Here is a 20,963-nt window from a genome sequence, read left to right as displayed (position 1 = left end):
CTAAAGGCTGGAGGAGGAATCAGATTAACTATGAAGCTGTTTTTTCACAGATGTCCAGCGAGTTACATCAACAAACAATAGCAACAAATATATATGAGTGAAAGGTAGAAAAAAGGTAAGCACGTCACGAAATATTTAAAAGTAAATGAGTACAAATTGCAAAAGCACATACATTTCTGACGATTTGTAAACACCAAATGCAAACTTGGAGCAAGGCATAAAAAACAACAACAACAACCCCAGACCACACCAGGACAGCAAGACACAGTCCCTCAGTGACACTGCACGTTCTAACACGTGGCGGTCACAGCGACCGGAGCCGCGCGTGGTATCAGCGACTGTGAGGCCGCAACAACGGCGCCTTCTAACAACGCGTTGCGGCCTCACCCCACTCACAATCTCTCTCCACACACAACTCGCTCGACGTCTCCGTCCAACAGCTGCTGTCTGGCGACCCCCACACTCGCGCCCCCTACCCTCGCCATGCGCAGCTGTCTCGCTCCCCCCTCCCCAACCCCGAACCCTTCCCATTCATTGCCCCCCCCCCCGTAACCCCCGTCCGTGGGTGCCAACGGTGGCGAGATGTCAACTACCTCGCCTGGTATGCAGGAGGTCGTGCGTTGTAGCGAGCCATGGATGTTGAGGTCGCAACGAGGCTGGCGTTGTGCGCAAGAGTGAAAGAGACTCCCGCCCCCCCCCGCCCCCCGCACTGAGCGGCCGAGACACGCATCCACAAGCAACAGTGCCATTGTATCACGCTTTTAAACGGCTCTGAACAACAACAACAAACAAACAACAAAATACCGCATCGCAGCGGTCATTCGCCTGGTGAAATGAAACAGCTGGAAAGGCAGTGGGTGTCGGGAGGGGGTGTACCCCGGGTACCGGACTAAGCTAGTGTGGGGCCTGTAGCATGTGTTATAAAGGGACCCTAAATAAAACAACTTAAATGTTAAAACGCGCAAATTGTTTACTCGCACAATAAAGTAATTGTATTTTTTCATTTGCTATACAGCCAGATAATATAACAAATCGATATCCTTAAACACCCAGTCGTTCGTAAAAGTTGAATGCGGTATAGTACTATAGTAATAGAGCAAGTGCAGAATCAGTGAACCGGAATTGATAGCTTGAAATAATTTAGCGAGAAGCCCTTGAAAGTGCGGGGCCCGTAGCTACGACAAATGTAGCTACTTTTGCTCCCAGGATAATCCGGCACTGGGTGTAAGGGGCCGACGGGCTCTAAGCCGAGCGAGTCCGTGCGTGTGTGTGTGTCGGTATGAAAGTGGAATCGTGGGTTGTTGACCAGGGCCGCCAAGTGAGATCGCGCGCTGAGAAAGCGACTGGTGCCAAGTGGTGGAGATGCACAACCGCCATCCTACAGCGTAGGTCACGATTCTGGTCTTAATTCAGAATCAGAACATGTTGTTGTGTTTATACTGGAGGAATCCGATTTGGCGAGATACCAGGATTATAGTACTCGTTTTTCAAAGGTGGGCGATTGAGTGGGTGAGTGAACGATTTGATAGAGTGGGTGAGCGAGATGGTGGTGAGTGAGTGGCTAAATTAAGTGAGCGAGGTGGTGACGGTGAGTTCTAAGTGTCTCAAGATTATCTAACCGGGAGTGGGATAACTCAAGAGACCCGGGATGAGTCTCACATATTTTGCGAGAGTGACCTGGCCAAGCGAAACGACAAAGAGACAAACACGATCGAGGGACCTGAAGCGAATACAAACTCGTCTGTGGATCCCAATTTGGTAATACGTCAGTTGATTTTTCAGCACTTAGGCAATGCCAGTGACATTCTACGTGTGTGTGTGTTTCTTTTAGCTATGGGAGGAAACCCCTCCGGAACAGGGGAAGAACACAGAGACTCCACTCACACGCTGCAGAACAGGGGTAGAACGCACACACACACATACACACACACTCCACACAGGAATATTGCGGCCGAGTTGGGGAGTCGAACCCAGGTTCGTGCGCTCCTTGCTGTGAATTTCAGAGCGAGCGTCGTGACCACCACGCTCCACCACACTGCAGCCGGCCCGCCCAGAAAGCCGCGAGCGTGCACATCAGCACGCGCGAGCGCACGGTGGGAATGACGAGGGTGCGATGAACTCCAAACGGATGCGGTGCCAGCCAAGGTGATGACTGAGTGCGGAGTGATAACGGTGCGCGTCGCGTGAGGGTGCGCGTCTGCTCAATGGTCACGGCCCGCCCGCTGTCTGTCAGCGATGATGACATCCAGACAGAGGGGACGTGACTACGTGCCGGCTGTAAATCGAACAGGAGAATTTTCGTGATTCATTCGGACGGCTTCTGGGTCTTTCTCACGCGCCGCCCACACGTCCGTTGGAAGTGACCGTCCGCCTGTACCTCCAGAAAGCCGGCCAAACTGAGTTTTTTTTCCTAATGTGGTTTGATATGAAGTACAATCAATATATAATGTGGTATACCAAGTGCGGTCTAGAACTCTTCTTGTCCACTCTACCCCTCTGGCCTCTCAAGTTGCTGTAAATAAGGACCATTGCCCGAAACGTCGTCTAATCTGTTTCTTTGTATGACTCGCCACTGATATTAGCCGTGGTTCGGGTCGCAAGGTTCATAACGCGAAGTTCCAACAACGACCGTGCCACCACTCCACCCCAATCACACATTAATTAGACTTCCATCGCAATGTATCCGACTCGATACCAGGACTAACAGAATGCTGCAGAATTTTAACTTTTCATTTTTGAACGAATTACTTCAGGACGGGCCGAATGAAGGGAATTAAATAAAAGTTGTAATTTAAATAACCAGAGCGATCGATGTCTTCTCGCACGTGTAAGGTTTGTGTAACCGCCCGTGCCGTCGACCCGGAGTTTTTACGATGAGACACGCGCGTGGGCTCCATTGGCGTCACGCGCGTATTGCATACGGATCGCGCAATACCTTGAAAGCAGAGGTCGCCGCATGGACCAAGAATTTCACTGCTAGCCCGGGGTCTGGCACCTTGGCCCCCACATCTGCCTCAGCAGGGCCCTCCCTCCCCTCCCTCCCTCCCTCCCCTCCATCCCTCCCCTCCATCCTTCCCTCCCTCCATCCCTCCCTCCCCTCCATCCCTCCCTTCCTCCCCTCCATCCCTCCCTGCCTGTGTTCCATGCACGATGCAGCGGCGGTGTTTACCGAACGCTTCCCCCTTCCCCGTGTCAACTCGAGACGTCGCTGCTGCTGCTGCTTCGTGATTGGGGTTCACATCCGGCTGCGGTCACCCGTGATGAAACCGAATTTATTGAGGGTGGTTCTCAGTCACCGATGATTGCACGAAAAAAACTGTTTATTTTTTTATGTTTGTTTGTGTGCTTAAATTGGAGAATCTTCCAGCTTGGAGAATAAATAAAAATGTGAGTTTGACTTGCCACGCGATGGGCATTTCTGCCGAGCAGGCTGCGTGTGAAAGTGCAGCGGCCCCAGTGTGGCTGAGCAGCGTTTCAGAAGCAGTTCTGTGGTACCCGCTTCCACGGGCGGTCTCTCGCGACTCGGGGTAATTGCACCAACTTAGAGAACGTTTGGAACACAATTGCGGCAAAAAGGACACGCGTTCGAGTCCAGACACAATGGAGGAATGCCATTGTTGAACACGCACGCCTGTTTCACTCGTTTGTAAAACAACAATCAATCATTATTTCAGGGGCGGAGCGAGCGATTGATAAAGGCCATTGTTGTTGCTGTTGCCCGAGCTCAGTAAATGTTATTGTTTTGAGTCAAGCAATTCGCTTACAATTCGCAGTGCCACGCAATGCACGCGGGGTTAGAGAGCAGCCCGTGCCGTTACCGACAGCACACTGGAAGGCGTCACAATTGTGCTCATGGCAGGAGATTAACTCTGTCGCGTGCTCGCAGCCATCCACGTTCTCCGTGTGTCATAACGGCCGACTGCAGGAATCCGACGATTATATTGAAAAGCAGCAGAAATAGCAAAAAGGTGAGAGAAATCCCATAGAATTATAACAATTATGACACCTTGGTATACATATGCATAGAAGGGACCCCCCTTCCGCCACCCTCCTCTCCCCACCCCCGTTTTAATAAAACAATGTTGACTGCATCTCGCGTTATCATTCACATAGCGGGGAGTGTCTTCGGAGCCTTTGATGCTTCGATGCAGCTTTTAACGCAGTCGAGTTTCTCCTCGGAATCAATCATCGGAATCCGGTGTGCGCCTGCGGTCATCCAGAACAGACACCGTGCAACGTATAACGACGCAATGCTCCGATCATCCACACACACGAAGGAGGAGACATCACCGCAGCGATACACTCCGCTGCTCCTGACGCGGTTGTCGGGGCTTGGCCACCTGAATGTCAAATTGGACTCGTTGCTCCGCGTCTACATCCAGTGCCGGATTAAGTTCGTGCGGGGCCTGTAGCATATGATGTTAAAAAGCGGCCCTAAATACAAAAAAAACACGTAAATATTAAAAGACACATTTTTTACTCGCATAGTAAAGTAATTGTATTTTTTCATTTGCTACACAGCCAGATAATACGAAAAATCGCTAACCTTAAACACACAGTCGTTCATGAAAGTCGAAGGCGGTATAGTACTATAGTAATAGAGCAAGTGCAGAATCACTGAACCGGAATTGATAGCTTGAAAGCATTTGGCGCAGGGCCCTTGAAAGTGCGGGGCCCGTAGCACATGCAGCTACTTGTGCTACGAGGATAATCCGGCACTGTCTACATCAGCAGCCCGTACGGAAGAACAACATCCAGAATCTGTGTTCGGACTCTGGTGAGCGATGGGAATAATTTACCCAAATGTCCAATAGGGGAGCGCGCGTGAGATGGCGCAGTAGCAGCAGTAGCAGCAGCAGTAGCTGCAGTAGCAGTAGTAGCAGCAGCAGCTGCAGCAGCAGCAGTAGCTGCAGCCTGGTCCAGGGAACCGAACGCGAATCTCGAGGTCCGCTGGCCACGACGAAGGGCACGAGCCCCCCCCCCAGAGCCGTTACAGCTGCTGGGGAATCAGCTGATGGCGAGCACCTGGCGAGCAGGCAGAGGCCGGGATCCATTGGATGGTGTGGCGATCACCAAACACTAACCACGCCCGGACGCCTTTGTCTCCCCGGTTTACACAACCATATCAGGTAAAACAAAATTGTGGGCTGAGTCGACCTAGGGGAGGCACGATTTCGTGGTTGCCTGGTTTGTAACGCAGCGCGCTAACCACTACGCTACCGCTACCCACAACAACAACAACAATCGCCGTTCGCTACTAAATGGCGGTTGACGTCTCCACGTTTGAGCACCTAGTCTGGCACTGAAGTGTCAGGGCTCGCTGACAGGTCACGGGACAGACACAGGTGCCATCGGTCGAACGACTGAGATGACTGCCAGATGCACCACCCGTGCTGCCCATCGTGTCAACTTGCTGCATTTTATCCGCCCTGCGCTCAGCTCGTTGTTGTGAGCGTCGCTCCTCTGCTCTCCAACTGCCGAGCTGGGGCCGTCCTTCACGAGCCTCCGCTCCCTAGACACGGACACGCACGCACACACGCACACACTGAACGCACAATCACACACACACGCACACACTGAACGCACAATCACACACGCACACACACGGACGATCACGCACGCATACACACAAAGATCCCCCGTGTAGCCCGAACGGACTGTAGGAGGAAGCGCTGTTAGCGAGCACCTACGAATGCCGGCACGGAACCACGCCCGGCCGCCTTTGTCTCCCTCGCGGCAATGTTACACATCGCACCGTATAAACTCATATGAGGCTGAGTCGACTTAGGCGCGGCGCAGGACTGGGTTCAGGTGATCCTCATGGTGTTGGTGGCCGTGAGCGGGAATGAAAGTCGGGGTCGTTGGGTTCGTAGCGCAGCGCACTAACCCCTGAACCAACGCACACACCGCACACTGGTACATAAAGATCCCCCGTATAGCCTTAACAGACTGTAGGGGCAAGTGCTGTTAGCGAGCACCTATGAAGACCGGAACGGTACATGAGGGGGTGGGTGGCCAGCACCACGCCCGACCGCCTTTGTCTCCCCAGTGGCGATGTTTACACACCACACCAGGTACTCATTTCAGGCTAGGTTCATAGCGCAGCGCGCTAACCGCTACACTACCGCTACCCATTATTGTTGAATAGAGGTTGGTGGTGGTGGTGTGGGCATGACGCTGTTGAATAGAGAGGGGTTGGTGGTGGTGGGGTGGGCAGGACTGCGATCAAGCGAGGGGGCGTGTCGAGAGGGAGGGGTGGCTGGGAGGGGTGGCTGGGAGGGGTGGCTGGGTGGGGGGGCACGAGTCGTCACGTGGCCGCGTGGAGGTTGGGTCTGGCACGTGACGTGCCCCGCAGCGTCTCGTCTATAAAGCCGGCAAGGGGAGCGACTCTCGCCCAAACTCGGCTCCTGCCAAATCTTCTCGCTTCGTCTCCATCACAGCACATTTACAGCTCTAGTCTTCACCCGCAGGTTGTATAACGATAACAACAACAACAACAAACAGACAGTGAGCGTAATAGAAATTTGAACATTCAGTAGCCGAGAATTATTCACGGCAACAGTCCGCTGTTGAGAGAGAGAGATTCATTTTTACGCATTCACGTTTTTGAGTTGGTGCGGTTCAAGCTCGAGTCGTATCGGGGGCGAGAGTTGGTCGAGCAGCAAACAGCGTCCTCCATCAGCGGCGGGGAGAAGAGGAGACTCACACAGCTCGCACAACTTACACGTCTTATACGTGTTACACAACTTACACAACTCACATAGCCCTCGCCAAGAGCTCGCTCGCCCTCGAACGCAATGGAGTCGCCCGGAGAGAAGGTGGGTGGTGGTGTGTGTGGTGTGTGCAGTGTGGTGTAGTGTGTGTAGTGTGGCGTGTGGTGTGGTGTGGGTGGTGACGCGAGACGTGGGTTGTGCGTTGGGGTTGTGTGTTAGGGTTGTGTAAGGAGGGGTGGTGCTTCGTTGGTTTGTTGTTGCGACGGTGGTGGAGGTGGGTGGAGGTGGGTGGAGGTTGTCACAGGGAGTTGTTTAATTATTGAGGCAGCGCCCCGCCACGTCGTCTGAACGCACTGTACACTGCACTGTACACTCGGACCGCCTGCGGGAGGCGCTGGCGCGCATTCGTGACACCGGTCCCGTGCCTCGCCTAGGTAGACTCAGCCCTAACCACTCGGCACCCATGGCGCAGCGGCAGTGGGGCACGGGGGGTCGGGGTCTCTGTGCGGCACGCGGGGCGCTGTCGGAGCCTCCTCGTGGCGACGCTGGCACATCGCGATTGGCTCGTTTCATCTGCATCGCCTCCACCCCCATCGAACCACCACCCCCACTACCCCCATCGCACCACCACCCCCACTACCCCCATCGCACCACCACCCCCACTACCCCCATCGAACCACCACCCCCACTACCCCCATCGCACCACCACCCCCACTACCCCCATCGCACCACCACCCCCACTACCCCCATCGAACCACCACCCCCACTACCCCCATCGCACCACCACCCCCACTACCCCCATCGAACCACCACCCCCACTACCCCCATCGCACCACCACCCCCACTACCCCCATCGCACCACCACCCCCACTACCCCCATCGCACCACCACCCCCACTACCCCCATCGAACCACCACCCCCACTACCCCCATCGCACCACCACCCCCACTACCCCCATCGAACCACCACCCCCACTACCCCCATCGAACCACCATCCCCACTACCCCCATCGTCGCCTCCGCCAGAGTCGATACCCTCGGCAAAGCGCGGGGCGCGCGGGTCCCGGGGTGGGTCGGGGTGATGGATGTGGTGGTGGTGGATGGTGGTGGTGGTGCTGGGTGGTGTCTGTGGGGTCCTGGTGGTGCTGGTGGGGTGGTCGTGGTGGTTGTGATGGCTGTAGGGTGCTGGGTGGTGGTGGTGGTGCTGTGGGTGGTGGTGGTGGTGCTGGTGGTGCTGGGTGCTGGTGGTGCTGGGTGCTGGTGGTGCTGGGTGGTGGTGCTGGGTGGTGGTGCTGGGTGGTGGTGCTGGGTGGTGGTGCTGGGTGGTGGTGCTGGGTGGTGGTGCTGGGTGCTGGTGCTGGGTCCTGGTGGTGGTGCTGGGTGGTGCTGGGTCCTGGTGGTGGTGGTGGTGGGTGCTGGTGGTGCTGGTGTTGGTGCTGAGCTCCCGTGGCTTGTGAACTTCGATGGCCATTCCGAGCCACGGGTGGCAACTTGCACGCTCTCTGTGCTGCGGGAGAATGTGGTGGTGCTGGGTGGTGGTTGTGATGGCTCTGGGGTGGGGGCGGGTGGCAGGGGGGGAGCAAACCCCCGAGGACTTGTGGCGGCGCGTCTTGCGATCGGAAAGTCGTGAGTGCCATGGAGACTCGTCCTCCTCCTCTCTGCGTGCTTTAACAATTCGTGTGTGTGGATGGGCACACCGGCTCGGCCGCCTTTGTCTCCCGAGCTCTGATGTTGTGGGCACGCACCCAGTTCCCGTGCGAGATTGTTGAGTGTCGCCAGTTGCTGTTGCACTGCGGTGACACGGCACTCATTGGCACCATCACTCAACAAAACAACCATCATCATCGTCGCATCGGCCGAGATGTGAACATCGCAGCGAGTTGGCAACTCGCCCGCTGGCTCTCCGTGACCACACGCAGTCCAGGAGAGGTTCGTCCGTGTCGTCATCATCATCACGACTCGCGGGGCATTCACTCCCGGCCCCACGCTCGTTCTGCCACTGCCTCCCGCGCGCGCGGCCAGTGGCGAGGTCAAGCCGGTGGCGCGACCCGTGGGGAGTGAGAGCACAGGCCTTCATCCATGCGTCCAGCAGTGGAGTGGCCAAGGGCTGCGTGAGAAGGAGGAGGTTTGGGTTGGTCTGAGGGTTTCGTGTTGGTGCGAGTGGAATTGCAGCAGCAGCAGTCGGCACGCTCCGTTTCCGGCTGCCTCTCCAAGGTTAAACGAATTTGCGCATCGCAGCCGCTGCACGCACGCACACTCGCGTGCGCATGCGTGCATGTGAGAGTACGTGGGCTAGATTGTCAGCGTGTGAATGAACGTATGCACCGTGTGGTGTACGTGTGAGCATACTTATCTGCCTGCGCATGCGTGAATGCAGAGAAGCTAGTGTGGTGTATAAAAATCGCCACTGGGGAGATAAATGCGGCCGGGCCTGGTGCTGGCCACCCACCCCCTCGTGTGCCGTGCCGGCCTTCGTAGGTGCTGCTACACGCGAACAGCACTTGCCCCAGCAGTCTGTTCAGGCTATACAGGGGGCATCTTTGTTCGTGTGAGCGCATCACCGCGCCCTGCCTGTGATGAGCGCCGTCACTGCGTGGCCACGCAGTGAGCAGCCGGCCCGGCCACCTGTGGGTGCCTCCTCGCGTGCACGCTGCTGGGGTGTCTCCGGTGTTCTCCGTCCACACGGAGCCCCCCAGAACTCTCCGTACCATGGAATTCGTGGCCAAACACCGTCCCGACGTGGCCGGACCCTCCTGCTGCCCTGGGTTGTGGCGAGGCTCCACGTGGGGCGGTAGATGAACGACATCGCAATCGCAGTCCTCCGCTTCCAACAGCCCCCCCCCCCCCCCCGTTCGCCGCTACGTGACGTCGATGTCTCCAGTAACGCCTGTGCCAGGCTAGGTGCACTTTGAGGCCGTCCGTGCGAATCGTGGATAGGCTCCCTGGCTGACGGGAAAGGCCACGGCGCCAGAACCGCAGGCGTCACGGGTTGACCCGACCTTGAGATGACCCCCAGATGGGCACCGGCTGTGCTGCCCACTGACACCCAAACATCCACGCCCAACCAAAAACAAAGATCCCCTGTAAAGCCTTAATAGACTTTTGGGGCAAGTGCTGTTTGCGAGCACTTGTGAAGGCCCGCACGGCACACAATGTGGTACCAGGTACTAATTTGTGGCCGAGTCGACCTAGGGGAGGCCCCAGGACCGGTGGAATTAATTAATCGTCACCGTTGTTGGCCGTGAGCGGGAATCAAACTCGGGTCGCCGGGTTCGTAGCGCAGCGCGCTAACCGCTGCACCACCGCTCGCCACTCCACCCACCCGCACCCCTCACCCGCCAATGAAGGGAGACGGAGCGACGTCGCCCGCAGTGCACGTCTCGGTAGCCCCCTGCCGCTGGCCCTGCTGGGCCCCAAAGCGGAATCGACCAGATCCGGGTTTGAATTGTGCGGCCAGCAGTGCGTCGTGGTTCGGTTTCCGGCACGGCGCGGCAAACTGGGAGTGGAAAAAAAACCCGCGAACCCGCGCCGCGATGGCCCCGCGCTGGCTCCCGCACACTCGCGAGGCGGTCCCCGTGCGAGCCGTCGCTATAATTAACATCCTCGTGTCCCCTTGCCCCCCCCACCTGTGTGTGCGAGTAGGCGCGGATGACGCCTGTGCTGGTGTTCTCGGTGATCGTGGCGGTGCTGGGCTCCTTCTCGTTCGGGTACAACATCGGCGTGATCAACGCGCCCGAGCAGGCGAGTCGCGCACCATCGTCACCATCGTCACCATCGTCACCATCGTCACCACCGGCATCGCCAACATCTTTACGATGAAACTAAACGGAGAGCGTCTCGAGCGAGGGGAGGGGCTGTGAGTTCGTGGTGGAAAATTCCACCTTTCCATGGCGCGAGGAGTGACCCCTTCTTTCCCCTCCGTGTCGGCAAACAGATCATCCAGTCGTTTTTTAACGAGACGTGGATCGAGCGCTACGGCAATGCCGTTGAGAAGTCGACGCTCACCACTCTGTGGTCGTCCACCGTGGCCATCTTCACTGTCGGCGGCATGATCGGGGCCTTCTCCGTGGGGCTCTTTGTCAACAGATTCGGCAGGTGAGCACGAGTGTGTGTGACCGTGTGTGTGTGAGCGTGTGTGTGTGAGCGTGAGTGTGAGCGTGTGCACATGTGAGTGTGAGCAAGTGTTTTCACGGGGAGCGGTCGTGTAGTGGTCAGCGACTTGCCGCTCGCGACCGATAACGATGGCGATCATTCGAACCAGTCCTGAGGCTCCCCTAGGCCAACTTGGCCTCCGACGAGTACCTGGTGCGACGTGTAAACACCGGCACTCGGGAAACAGAGGCGGCCGGGCGTGGTGCGGCCACCCATTCCCTCGTGATGCCGTGCCCACCTTCGTAGGCGCTCGTGGGCAGCACTTGCCCCAGCAGTCTTCAGGGGCGCTGCGCATGCACGACCGCGCGTCGTCATCCCCCTCTCCGTGTGCCCCCCCCCACCCCGCCACAGGAGGAACTCGATGCTTGTCAACAACATCCTGGCCGTGATCGGCGGGGTGTGCATGGCGTTCACCAAGCTGGCCAGCTCCTTCGAGCTGCTCATCGTCGGCAGGTTCATCATCGGCATCCACTGTGGTGAGCGGAGACACACTGCGGAGACGCACGGGGGACACAGGTGGACATGGGGGGGACGTGGCGGGAGATGGGGGACATGGGGGGAGATCGGGGGGACACGGGGGGGGAGATCGGGGGGGGGGGCACGGGGGGGGGGGACATGGGGGAGACACGGGGGGGGACACGGGGGGGACACACGTGTCGCCAGCGCCACAACAGATCCAGTCTCACGGTCTGGTCCCCTCGCCTGGCCACTCAAAGTCGATGCCTCGAGGCTGGGGCTGCAGCGCCCCCTCGTGAGGCGCCGTGCGCCGTGCACGCGCAGCGCACGGAAGTCACGGCGGCTCTCCTCTGAACACGCGGCGCTTTAAATTGTTGTCGATTCTCTTCTCTCCCCGGCTATGCGCGGTGCGGGCTGCGGGTTAGAATAGCGGTACTGAGTGTGCGTCCCCATGTCCCCGCCCCTCCCCCGTGCGCAGGCCTCTTGTCGGGCTTCGTGCCGATGTACGTGGGGGAGATCTCTCCCACGTCCCTGCGAGGCGCCATGGGCACCCTGCACCAGCTCAGCCTCGTCATTGGCATCCTGGTGGCACAGGTAACCCGCCACGACCCCATCACCCCGATTCCATCCCCCTGACACCGACCCTGCGACCCCGCGACCCCGCGACCCCATCCGGTGCCGCGATGTTCCGGCTCGGTGTTGCGACCCGGCCTCTGCGACGCGACCTCCAAACTGCCGACTCGACCTTTTGACCCGACGCGCGACCTCGACGTACGGCAGCGCTGACCCCTCCTCCGCCCCCCCCTCCCCCCCGCTCCTCCGCCGCAGGTGCTGGGTCTGGAATCGCTGCTGGGCACGGCGCAGCAGTGGCCGCTGCTGCTGGGCCTCACCGTGGTGCCGGCCGTGGTGCAGGCGGTCGCCCTCTTCTTCTGCCCCAAGAGCCCGCGCTTCCTGCTCATCAACAAGCAGAAGGAGAACGAGGCGCGCGACGGTGAGCGGCGGCACACCCCGGGCACGGCCAGGCGCGCTCCCCCAGGCGTCTGACTCCTCACCGGCCGGTCGCCTGACTGACCGGCCGGTCGCTCCCTCAGTTACCTGCCTCACTAGCCTCACCAGCCACTGCATCAGGCCCACGGAGGGAGGCACTGGCAGCTCGCCATCTATCCTCGTTGAGCCGACCAGAAATGTGCCGACTTTAGTTCACGGTGCTTGGTGGCTGGGCGCTCGCTCGCTCGCTCGCATGTGGCGTGCACATGGCGTTAGCGCCGCGTGCTTGTTGCGTGTGCGTGGCGTGCTTGTTGCGTGTGTGTGGCGTGCACGTGCGTTAACGCCGCGTGTTGCGTGTGGCGCGTGCAGCGCTGGTGAAGCTGCGCGGCACGACGGACGTGAACGACGACATGCGCGAGATGCGCGAGGAGCACCGGCGCATGGAGCAGGTGCCCAAGGTCGCGATCCCCGACCTCTTCCGCAGCATCGACTACCGGCAGGCCATCATCGTCGCCGTCATGCTGCAGCTCTCGCAGCAGCTGTCCGGCATCAACGCGGTGAGTGGCGGTGTGGCGGTTGGTGGTGGTGGTGGTGATGGCGGTGGTGGTGATGGCGGTGGCCGTGGCAACCGTGGCGGTCATGTCGGGCGGTGATCTGTGGTGGTGGTGGTGACGATGATGGTGATGGTGACGGTGGTAATGACGCGCTCCTTCCCTCCCCTCCCAGATCTTCTACTACTCAACGGGGATCTTCAAGAATGCCGGCGTGTCGCAGCCGGTCTACGCCACCATCGGCGCCGGCATCGTCAACGTCGCCTTCACCGTGGTCTCGGTGAGTCCCCACCACCACCACGCACAGCCACACTCGCCCAGCGATAATCCAGCGGCGCTCGCCGCGAGATTTAAGCCGTCGGCAGAACCTGCCGAGACGGCGTAACGGGGCTCCCGCAGTAACTTGTGGAACGTGGAGCCGGTGTGACGAGCCGCGTAGCGCTGTAACGTTGTGCGCCTATTGGGGAGACCCCCCAACCTACCCTCTCGATAACCGGACCAAACCGGTGGAAGCGTTGCCTAGCGTTGCCTAGCGTTGCCTAGCGTTGCCTAGCGTTGCCTAGCGTTGCACGGCCGCGTGCTGGCGTGGTTTCTGTCCCCAGCTTTTCGTTGGGGTTGCATCTCCCACTCGGCGTGAGCGACGACGCGGCGCGAGTTCCCCTGCGACGGCTCTGACACCGTGTCCCCCCCCCCCCTCCGTCTGTGTCTCTGCGCGTGTGTGTGCGTGCATCGCTCAGCTGTTCCTGGTGGAGCGTGCGGGCCGTCGCTCGCTGCACCTCGTTGGCCTGGCCGGCATGGCCGCGTGCAGCATCGCCATGACGTTGTCACTCGTCCTGCAGGTGAGGGAGCCGTCGTCTTGCACCACGCACCGCACAACACACAGTACCGCACCACGCAGCACACACCTCACCACACAGCACCGCACCACGCAACGCACACCGCACCACACAACACACAGCACCACCCCACGCACCACTCGAGGGGGGGGGAAGGGGTTGTGGGGGTGGTACCGATGGTGCAGCCCGTGCCTCCGCAACAAGGCCTCGGAACTGTGGGTAATCTGGCCGGGCAAGTGTTTTGTCACAAAAACAAATGCACACCGTGGCTGACCGCACTTCGCTGATCTCTCCGTGCCCCCCCCCACCCCCGATCGACCAATCAGGCGAGCGCGTCGTGGATGAACTACGTGAGCATCGTGGCCATCTTCGGCTTCGTGGCGTTCTTCGAGATCGGGCCGGGCCCCATCCCGTGGTTCATCGTCTCAGAGCTCTTCAGCCAGGGCCCGCGGCCCGCGGCCGTCGCCGTCGCCGGCTTCTCCAACTGGACGTCCAACTTCCTCGTGGCCATGTGCTTCCCATACGTGCAGGTGGGCCCACGCGCCGTGCCGGGGGGGGGGGAGCAGGGGGGGTGGGGCAGGGGGGAGGGTGGCGCAGGGGTGGTCGGTGGAGTTGCGAGGAGGTGGTGTGGGCGGCGGCGGGGAGAGCCACGAGTGAGAGCGAGCGGGTTGCGTTGAGAGTAATCGGAGGAGGTGGAAATGGTCGTGGGGAAGACGCCCCCTCGCCTCTGTTCTCCGAAGTGTGCCGCTGGACGGGAGGTGGCGGGCGGAGTCCGGTGACGTCATCGCGTAGTCGGCCGCTGTCGGGGTTTCCCGCTTTCAGGAGGGGGTTGGCAGCCCAGACGAGCCGCCCTCCTCTACCCCGTAGACGCACCGAGGCCCGGCCACCGCAAGGGAACGTCCCCTCGTCTCGGCGGGACGAGTGTCGCCCACCGCAGGCCTGATAGACCCCCCCGGGAGAGCTTGCGAGCAGCAGGTCACTGCGAGTTTTATCCCGCGATACCGTGCCGGTGGTGGCGACGTGCGTGGTGATAACGGCCCCGTCTCCATCCCCCCCCCTTCCTCTCTGCCACCGCAGGAGCTGCTGGGGAGCTACGTGTTCGTGGTGTTCACCTGCTTCCTCGTCTTTTTCTTCGTCTTCACCTACTTCAAAGTGCCCGAGACGAAGGGCCGCACCTTCGACGACATCGCGTCGGGATTCCGCGACAAGGCCGGCGGCGCCAAGGCGGCGCCCACCGACGAGCTGAACCACCTCAGCGAGGGCAACGGGGACTCGCGGGTGTGAGGCTCCTCGACGCCCACACGCACCCTCGGGCCCGGCCACCACCAGCGCCATCCCCGCCCTTCTCCGCAACTCCGAGGCGCCGCGGCCGTCGCCTCCGGCCCGATACCGGAGAGGTGCCGCCACCCCCCCCCCATCCCCACCGCCTCCACGCAGGGCCCATTCCTGGGCCTCGTTGTCTGGGTGGGGCTCCGGGGGGAGGGGGTGGGGCTCCGGGGGGAGGGGGCGCGAGCCGTCGCGACGTCGCGACCACGTGGACTTTGCGTGTCGCAGAGTCGCGTGGTTTTTATGGTAATCGGCTGAGCTGGGGTGAGTCGAGTTGATTTGGGGGGGGGGGGTGGGGGCTATGAATCCCCCCCCCACCCCATCCCTCACCTGGGTGCCCCCCTGCCAGACACCGGAGTGGCCCCCCCTCTCCCTGTACCCTGTACATAGCACGCTCGTGTCAATAGCCGTTGCTCGTAACTTATTTGCCGTTTGCGTTTTGTACGCACTAACCGCCGTCACCGCTATTTATCGCAGACACGGACCCGCGTTTGAATGTCGGTACGTTTTGTTGTTCTTTTTAACGTCGGTTCAACGTCAGTTCAAGGTGTGGTTCACGACGAAGCGGAGCGCGTCTAGCAAAACGATCGAACGACAAACAAAAAAACGCGGGGTTTTAAAGAATTTATTTTTTAAGTAGCTTAAATGAATTATGGATAGGGGAAAACAAAATAAAGAGAGAATATAATATGAATAATAACTATTGTTAAAGTGATTTAAAAACTTGAATAAGACTTCTAGTGCGAGTGGTTCACCACCACACCCTGTATACCTCTGAGTCTAGTCCCATTCCCGGACGCCGCCCCTCGCGATTTGCACAGCTTCGTGGTTGTTGCCGCTCGTCGCGCGAAGGTCGACGCTGCTCTTGCGCTCGCCGCGCGGCAACGCCCGTCCGTCTCGGCCCCTCCCTGTGTCCGTCTGGTATCTGTTTGCTCACGTGTCTCAATAGTCGGCACATTGATGTCTTTGTACGCATGTTTGCGTGTGTCTCTGTGTGTTGTGTGGGTTGCGGTAGCGCGGCGGTTAGCGCTACGCTGCGCTACGAACCCGGCGAACCCGAATTTGATTCATGCTCACGGCCACCAACACCAGTGACGATTATTTTAACCGGTCCTGGGCCTCTCCTTAGGTCGACTCAACATCGCCACCGGGGAGACAAAGGCCGGCCGAGTGTGGTGCTGGCCACCTACCCCTTCGTGTGCCGTGCTGGCCTCCATAGGTGCTCGATAACAGCACTTTCCCCCACAACAGTCTGTTAAGGCTGTTGGGGGGATCTTTGTCTTTGTGTATCTGTGGAAAGGTCTAACCCACCTGCCAATCGCAGTACACAGTCCTAGAGCTCCATTGTGACCACGTGCCCAACGTCGACCGTAACTCCCACGTCATTGGTTGCTTGGAAGGGGGTGCAGCCTGTAACCCTAGCCGAGGTGGCGGTGTCGAACCCCCCCCCCCCACGTGTTTTGAGTGCCAAGCGAAAGGCCGCCTAGTGAATGGCCCTACCATACCTCCTCGGCCTACACCGTCGTGTCCCCATGGAGATGCCGATTCTCCTTGTCGAGTCAGAGAGGAGACATTGGTGCTCGGTTTGCCTCCATCCCGAGCCCATGCGGTGGCACGAGGTCCGATAGCGCCCCCGTACCCTGACCCCCGTACCCTGACCCCCGTACCCTGACCCCTGTACCTGACCCTTCGTGGTGGTTGGTATGTTGTGTTTGTGCCACGTGGTGTTGTGTTTGTGCCACGTTGTGTGCCACGTGGTGTTGTTGTGTGTGCCACGTGGTGGTGTTGTTGTGTGTGCCACGTGTTGTTGTGTGTGCCAGGTGGCACATGTCTGGGGAGTGGTGGTGCAACGGTTAGCACGCTGCACTACAGAACCCGGGCGACTCCAGTTCGATTCCCGCTCACGGCAAACATCCGTGGCGATGATCCGAACCGGTCCTGGGCCTCCCATAGGTCGACTCGTCCTTTTAATTGAGTACCTGATGTGTAAATATAAGCACTGGGGAGACAAAGGCGGTTGGGCGTGGTGATGGCCCTCCACCCCCTCGTGTGCCGTTCCGGCCTTAACAAGTACTCGCTAAGAGCACTTGCCCCCCCCCCGCAGTCTGTTAGCGGCGACACGGAGGAGGATCTTTGTGGCGCACGCTTCGTGTGTCCATCCCGTGCGCAACAGTCTGGTCACGTCCAAGGATATTATTCCCACGCCTCCCGCCCTCGCCACCCGCCGACCCCCACCTCGCGACCGCCTCTTCAGTGTTCACCCGCTCTCCGTTTAAAAGTGTACAAAAAAAAAGTGTACGAGCTGCGCGCGCCCGATGATGATTATTAAACGCGTCCCACGTGTGAGATGTGAGCGAGTGCGCGTGTTGAAGCCAAGAGCGCGACGACACCGTGCGCCCAAGACAAAGATCCCCCGTATAGCCTTCACAGACCTGCTGGGTCAAGTGCTGTTGGCGAGCATCCAATGAAGGCTGGCACGCACGGGCACACGAATTCTAACGATGACTCTGCACCCACAAACACACCTACAACAGAATAACATTAACACTTTATTTTTTTTAATGTCTATATATATAGGTCACTCGAACACCCACTTACACACACACAACTAGACCTCCATTAGAAACGGTGCTCAGTGCTGCACGTGGGCAGGTGGTTTAACAATCATCGGGTGCGTGCGGCGTGTAACTCGTGAACGTGACGCGCTGGCTTGTTGATGGCCTACCCCCCCCCCTCCAGTGTAGAGTGCGCTTGTGTCGTGAGAGAGGCACGAAAACCCGATTGTAAATACGAGATCCGTGTAATTATTCTGCCAGTGTTTACAAAGATGACGTGTGTGTGTGTGTGCCCGTGTCGAAGTAAATATCTCCTAGGTGTATAGAACCAACACACACCGGCTTCGTGTCTTCTTGTGTCGCACTTCCTGGGCTCATGCATCGCCATGGGATGGGCGGCAGGGCCGCTGGGGGGGTATGGCTTCCCGACTAGGCCTCCTTCTCTGCCTGGGTTGTGTGTGACGTTGCCCTGTTGTGCAGGGTGAGTGTGTGAGCGCTAAACCACGTCGAAAAATTAATTAATAAGCTTGTGCTGGGGGAAAGGCATCTATGACGTCTCCTGGCCAAACCCCAATTGGCGGAGCCAGGAGACTAAATCCTTACCCTCGGGGCTCCTCCAGAAACAACAACAAAATCACTGCGTATGGCCACGTGGAATGTTTGAACGCTCATTGCGGAGAGGCTGCCACTCCTCTGTCGGGAGCTGGACTGGTACCGCCTGGATCTCTGTGGCATTCAGGAGGTCCGGTGGACCGGTTCTGGCTTCTGCCACCATGAGGGGTGGACAGCCCTCTACTCGGGGCAGGAGACTGCCAAGCAACCGGGTGTGGCTCTTCTGAACAAAATAATGAAGGGGGTGTCAGAGTGTGGCAGTGAGGTGTGGGAAGCTTTAAGCCCCAGGCTACTTTTGGCTCGCCTTCCCGTCAACCAGAGGCGAGGAGTGGTGGTCGTGGTTCCTTATGCCCCCACTGAAGACGAACATCCGTGGAGGGATGCAGGGAAGGCTGACGAGTCAGATGCCTTCTATGACCTGTCACAGGTGCTCGCTAAAGTGGTCCCTCGGGATAGTCATCTTGTTGGGTGACTTCAATGCCTGAGTTGGTCACGATGCTGGCACCTGGTCTGGAGTGATTGGAAGGCATAGGCCAGATCAGCTCGATAAAAACGGCAGGAAGCTGCTAGATTTTTGTGCAGCCGATGGGCTTGTAATTACCAACACGCTGTTCTGTTCTAGATTTGTGTTCTGTCATCGGCGCATCCACGCAACATCATTGATGCATGCCGGGGCCAAGCAAGAACATTGCTGGACTACATAGTGAGGGAACAGCCGATGCGGGCCCATGTCCCACGCGTGCGATGGGGGGCAGCACTCTATCCCGGTGCTCTTCATTGCAAGGCCCAGGGCCACTGGCGGCGCCTGGTGGCCTTTAGTGCAGTCCCTGACAATACACAAATGGTGAAAACACAACCCCATCATCGTCATCGGCGTCATCGTGCTGCTGTCAAACCACCGATGGTTTCAAATGTGTGGCTGCCCTCACACCCATCATGTCTTATCGGCGACGAGTGAAGAGCGCTGCTCGATCCCATACAGAACGGACAGATGAGCCTCGGTGCGGCTCCTCCTCGCAGCCCACGGAAAGGCAGTTTCACAACATTACCACGTGACCATCCACGTGCGCACCGGGCCAATCACCAATTACCTCTAATCTCCGATCATCTCATGGGGGGGGTCGAGGGGAGGGGGTCGAGGGAAGGGGGTCGAGGGGAGGGGGTCGGGGGGGGGGGGTCGAGGGGAGGGGGTCGGGGGGGGGGGTCGAGGGGAGGGGGTCGGGGGGGGGGTCGAGGGGAGGGGGTCGGGGGGGGGTCGAGGGGAGGGGGTCGAGGGAAGGGGGTCGAGGGGAGGGGAGGGGGTCGGGGGGGGGTCGAGGGGAGGGGGTCGAGGGGAGGGGGTCGAGGGGAGGGGGTCGAGGGGAGGGGGTCGAGGGGGGGATCGAGGGGGGGGGGGTCGAGGGGGGGGGATCGAGGGGGGGGATCGAGTGAGGGGGGGGGTCGAGGGGGGGGGTCGAGGGGGGGGGGTCGAGGGGGGGGGGATCGAGGGGGGGGTCGAGGGGGGGGTCGAGGGGGGGGTCGAGGGGGGAGGGTCGAGGGGGCACCAGGCAAGGAGCCCGCGGCAGGTTCACGGTGGAGCGGTGTGCACCTCGTCGTGGTGACGGGGCCCTCTGCCCGCGCGCGCTGCCTGCATGACATCACAAAGAGGTGTCGATGGCGGCTGCAGCAGCAGCAGCTGCCGAGTGGCCGCGCCTCGCTAGTGGAGGGAAACCTGTCCAGTAACTCTAGATTTGTGCAGTAACCCCACTTGGTAAAAGCTCCATCTGACACACAGTTCCAGAGTCCACCAAGCCGCAGTCCGTGACTCCTTTCCATTGACTCCCAGTGTCCTGCACAGCGCTGGGTGCACGGGCGGCATCTGGGACCCCCACCTGTAGGGCCTAGATCACCCCACCCCTGGGAATGTCCACTGCCATGCTTTGCGCTCGTGTCCTGGTCTTTAACGTGGACTGAAGCCCAAAGCTTCTCGCGGTTTGTTTGTGTTGTTGGGTGGTGGTTCAACGATGGTCTGAACAACGACTCATTTGGTTTGATTGCTCTGACGGTCACCTTGCTGCATGGTGTCCGTGTCCTTTCCTTGACTCGGGGAAGCCCTTTGGTCGACACGACGGCTGTTACTCGTAAAGAACCGGTCTGTAGTGGCTCAACTCCAGGATTCGGGCACCCGCTCCGCGCTCTAGAATATTTACAGATGTGGATACCAGCCAAGGGCAGGGATTCAACGCCTGGCATGCACCACACGCACCTTCGAACGCACTCAATTTGAACGTGTAATGTGTTGTGTGCCATATATCTTACAATGTCTCCGCTAAATCGATAACCCCCACACAACTTGTTCGATGCGTTGTTTTTCATGGCGACTGCTTTCGAAAGGGCATGGCCTTCGCGGCAATAATTGCAGGAGGAGGTGTTTCGGATGAAACATCCAATGGACACCCATCGCATTGGCACTCGTGGCGAAATATGCAAAACACACGCGCTTAGACAATGTCAGCGTTGTCCTTGAGACTTTTATTGGCCTGCAGCGGGAACGGCCTCCGTTGTATGGCTTTGTCTCTCACCGGTGTTAGACCAGAGGACGCCAAGAGGCGAACAGCACTAAGGCGCAAAGTATTTACATTTAGAAACATTTGCTAGAACTGCTCAACGCGAGCTGCGTTTTAATGCGCGATGTCCGCGCTCGCGCCACGGGCAGAGTCTAGGACCCAGAGCACGCGGTATGATCGTCGGCTTGTGGAAGTGGTCGTAACGCTTTCTTGTGTGGCATGCGTTACAA

At 59.1% G+C, this 20,963-nt stretch overlaps 1 protein-coding gene across 1 annotated transcript; it reads left to right on the top strand.

Annotated features, from left to right (window-relative positions):
- The first annotated feature begins 6,366 nt into the window (after positions 1 to 6,366).
- Positions 6,367 to 17,922, top strand: LOC144942805 (solute carrier family 2, facilitated glucose transporter member 1-like). The gene is made up of 11 exons (XM_078869770.1): positions 6,367 to 6,818; positions 10,355 to 10,453; positions 10,647 to 10,807; positions 11,216 to 11,340; positions 11,799 to 11,914; positions 12,149 to 12,311; positions 12,677 to 12,864; positions 13,034 to 13,138; positions 13,596 to 13,697; positions 14,021 to 14,224; positions 14,772 to 17,922. Exons 1-11 carry the CDS (start codon positions 6,798 to 6,800, stop codon positions 14,976 to 14,978), a joined length of 1,491 nt encoding a protein of 496 aa, XP_078725896.1. The 5' UTR covers positions 6,367 to 6,797; the 3' UTR covers positions 14,979 to 17,922.
- The last annotated feature ends 3,041 nt before the right edge of the window (positions 17,923 to 20,963 follow it).

Source organism: Lampetra fluviatilis, chromosome 28, assembly GCF_964198595.1.
Source record: "Lampetra fluviatilis chromosome 28, kcLamFluv1.1, whole genome shotgun sequence".
Classification (NCBI taxonomy): domain Eukaryota; kingdom Metazoa; phylum Chordata; class Hyperoartia; order Petromyzontiformes; family Petromyzontidae; genus Lampetra; species Lampetra fluviatilis.
The sequence above is the reverse complement of the archived record's forward strand: the minus strand, read 5'-3'. Positions and strand labels throughout refer to the sequence as shown.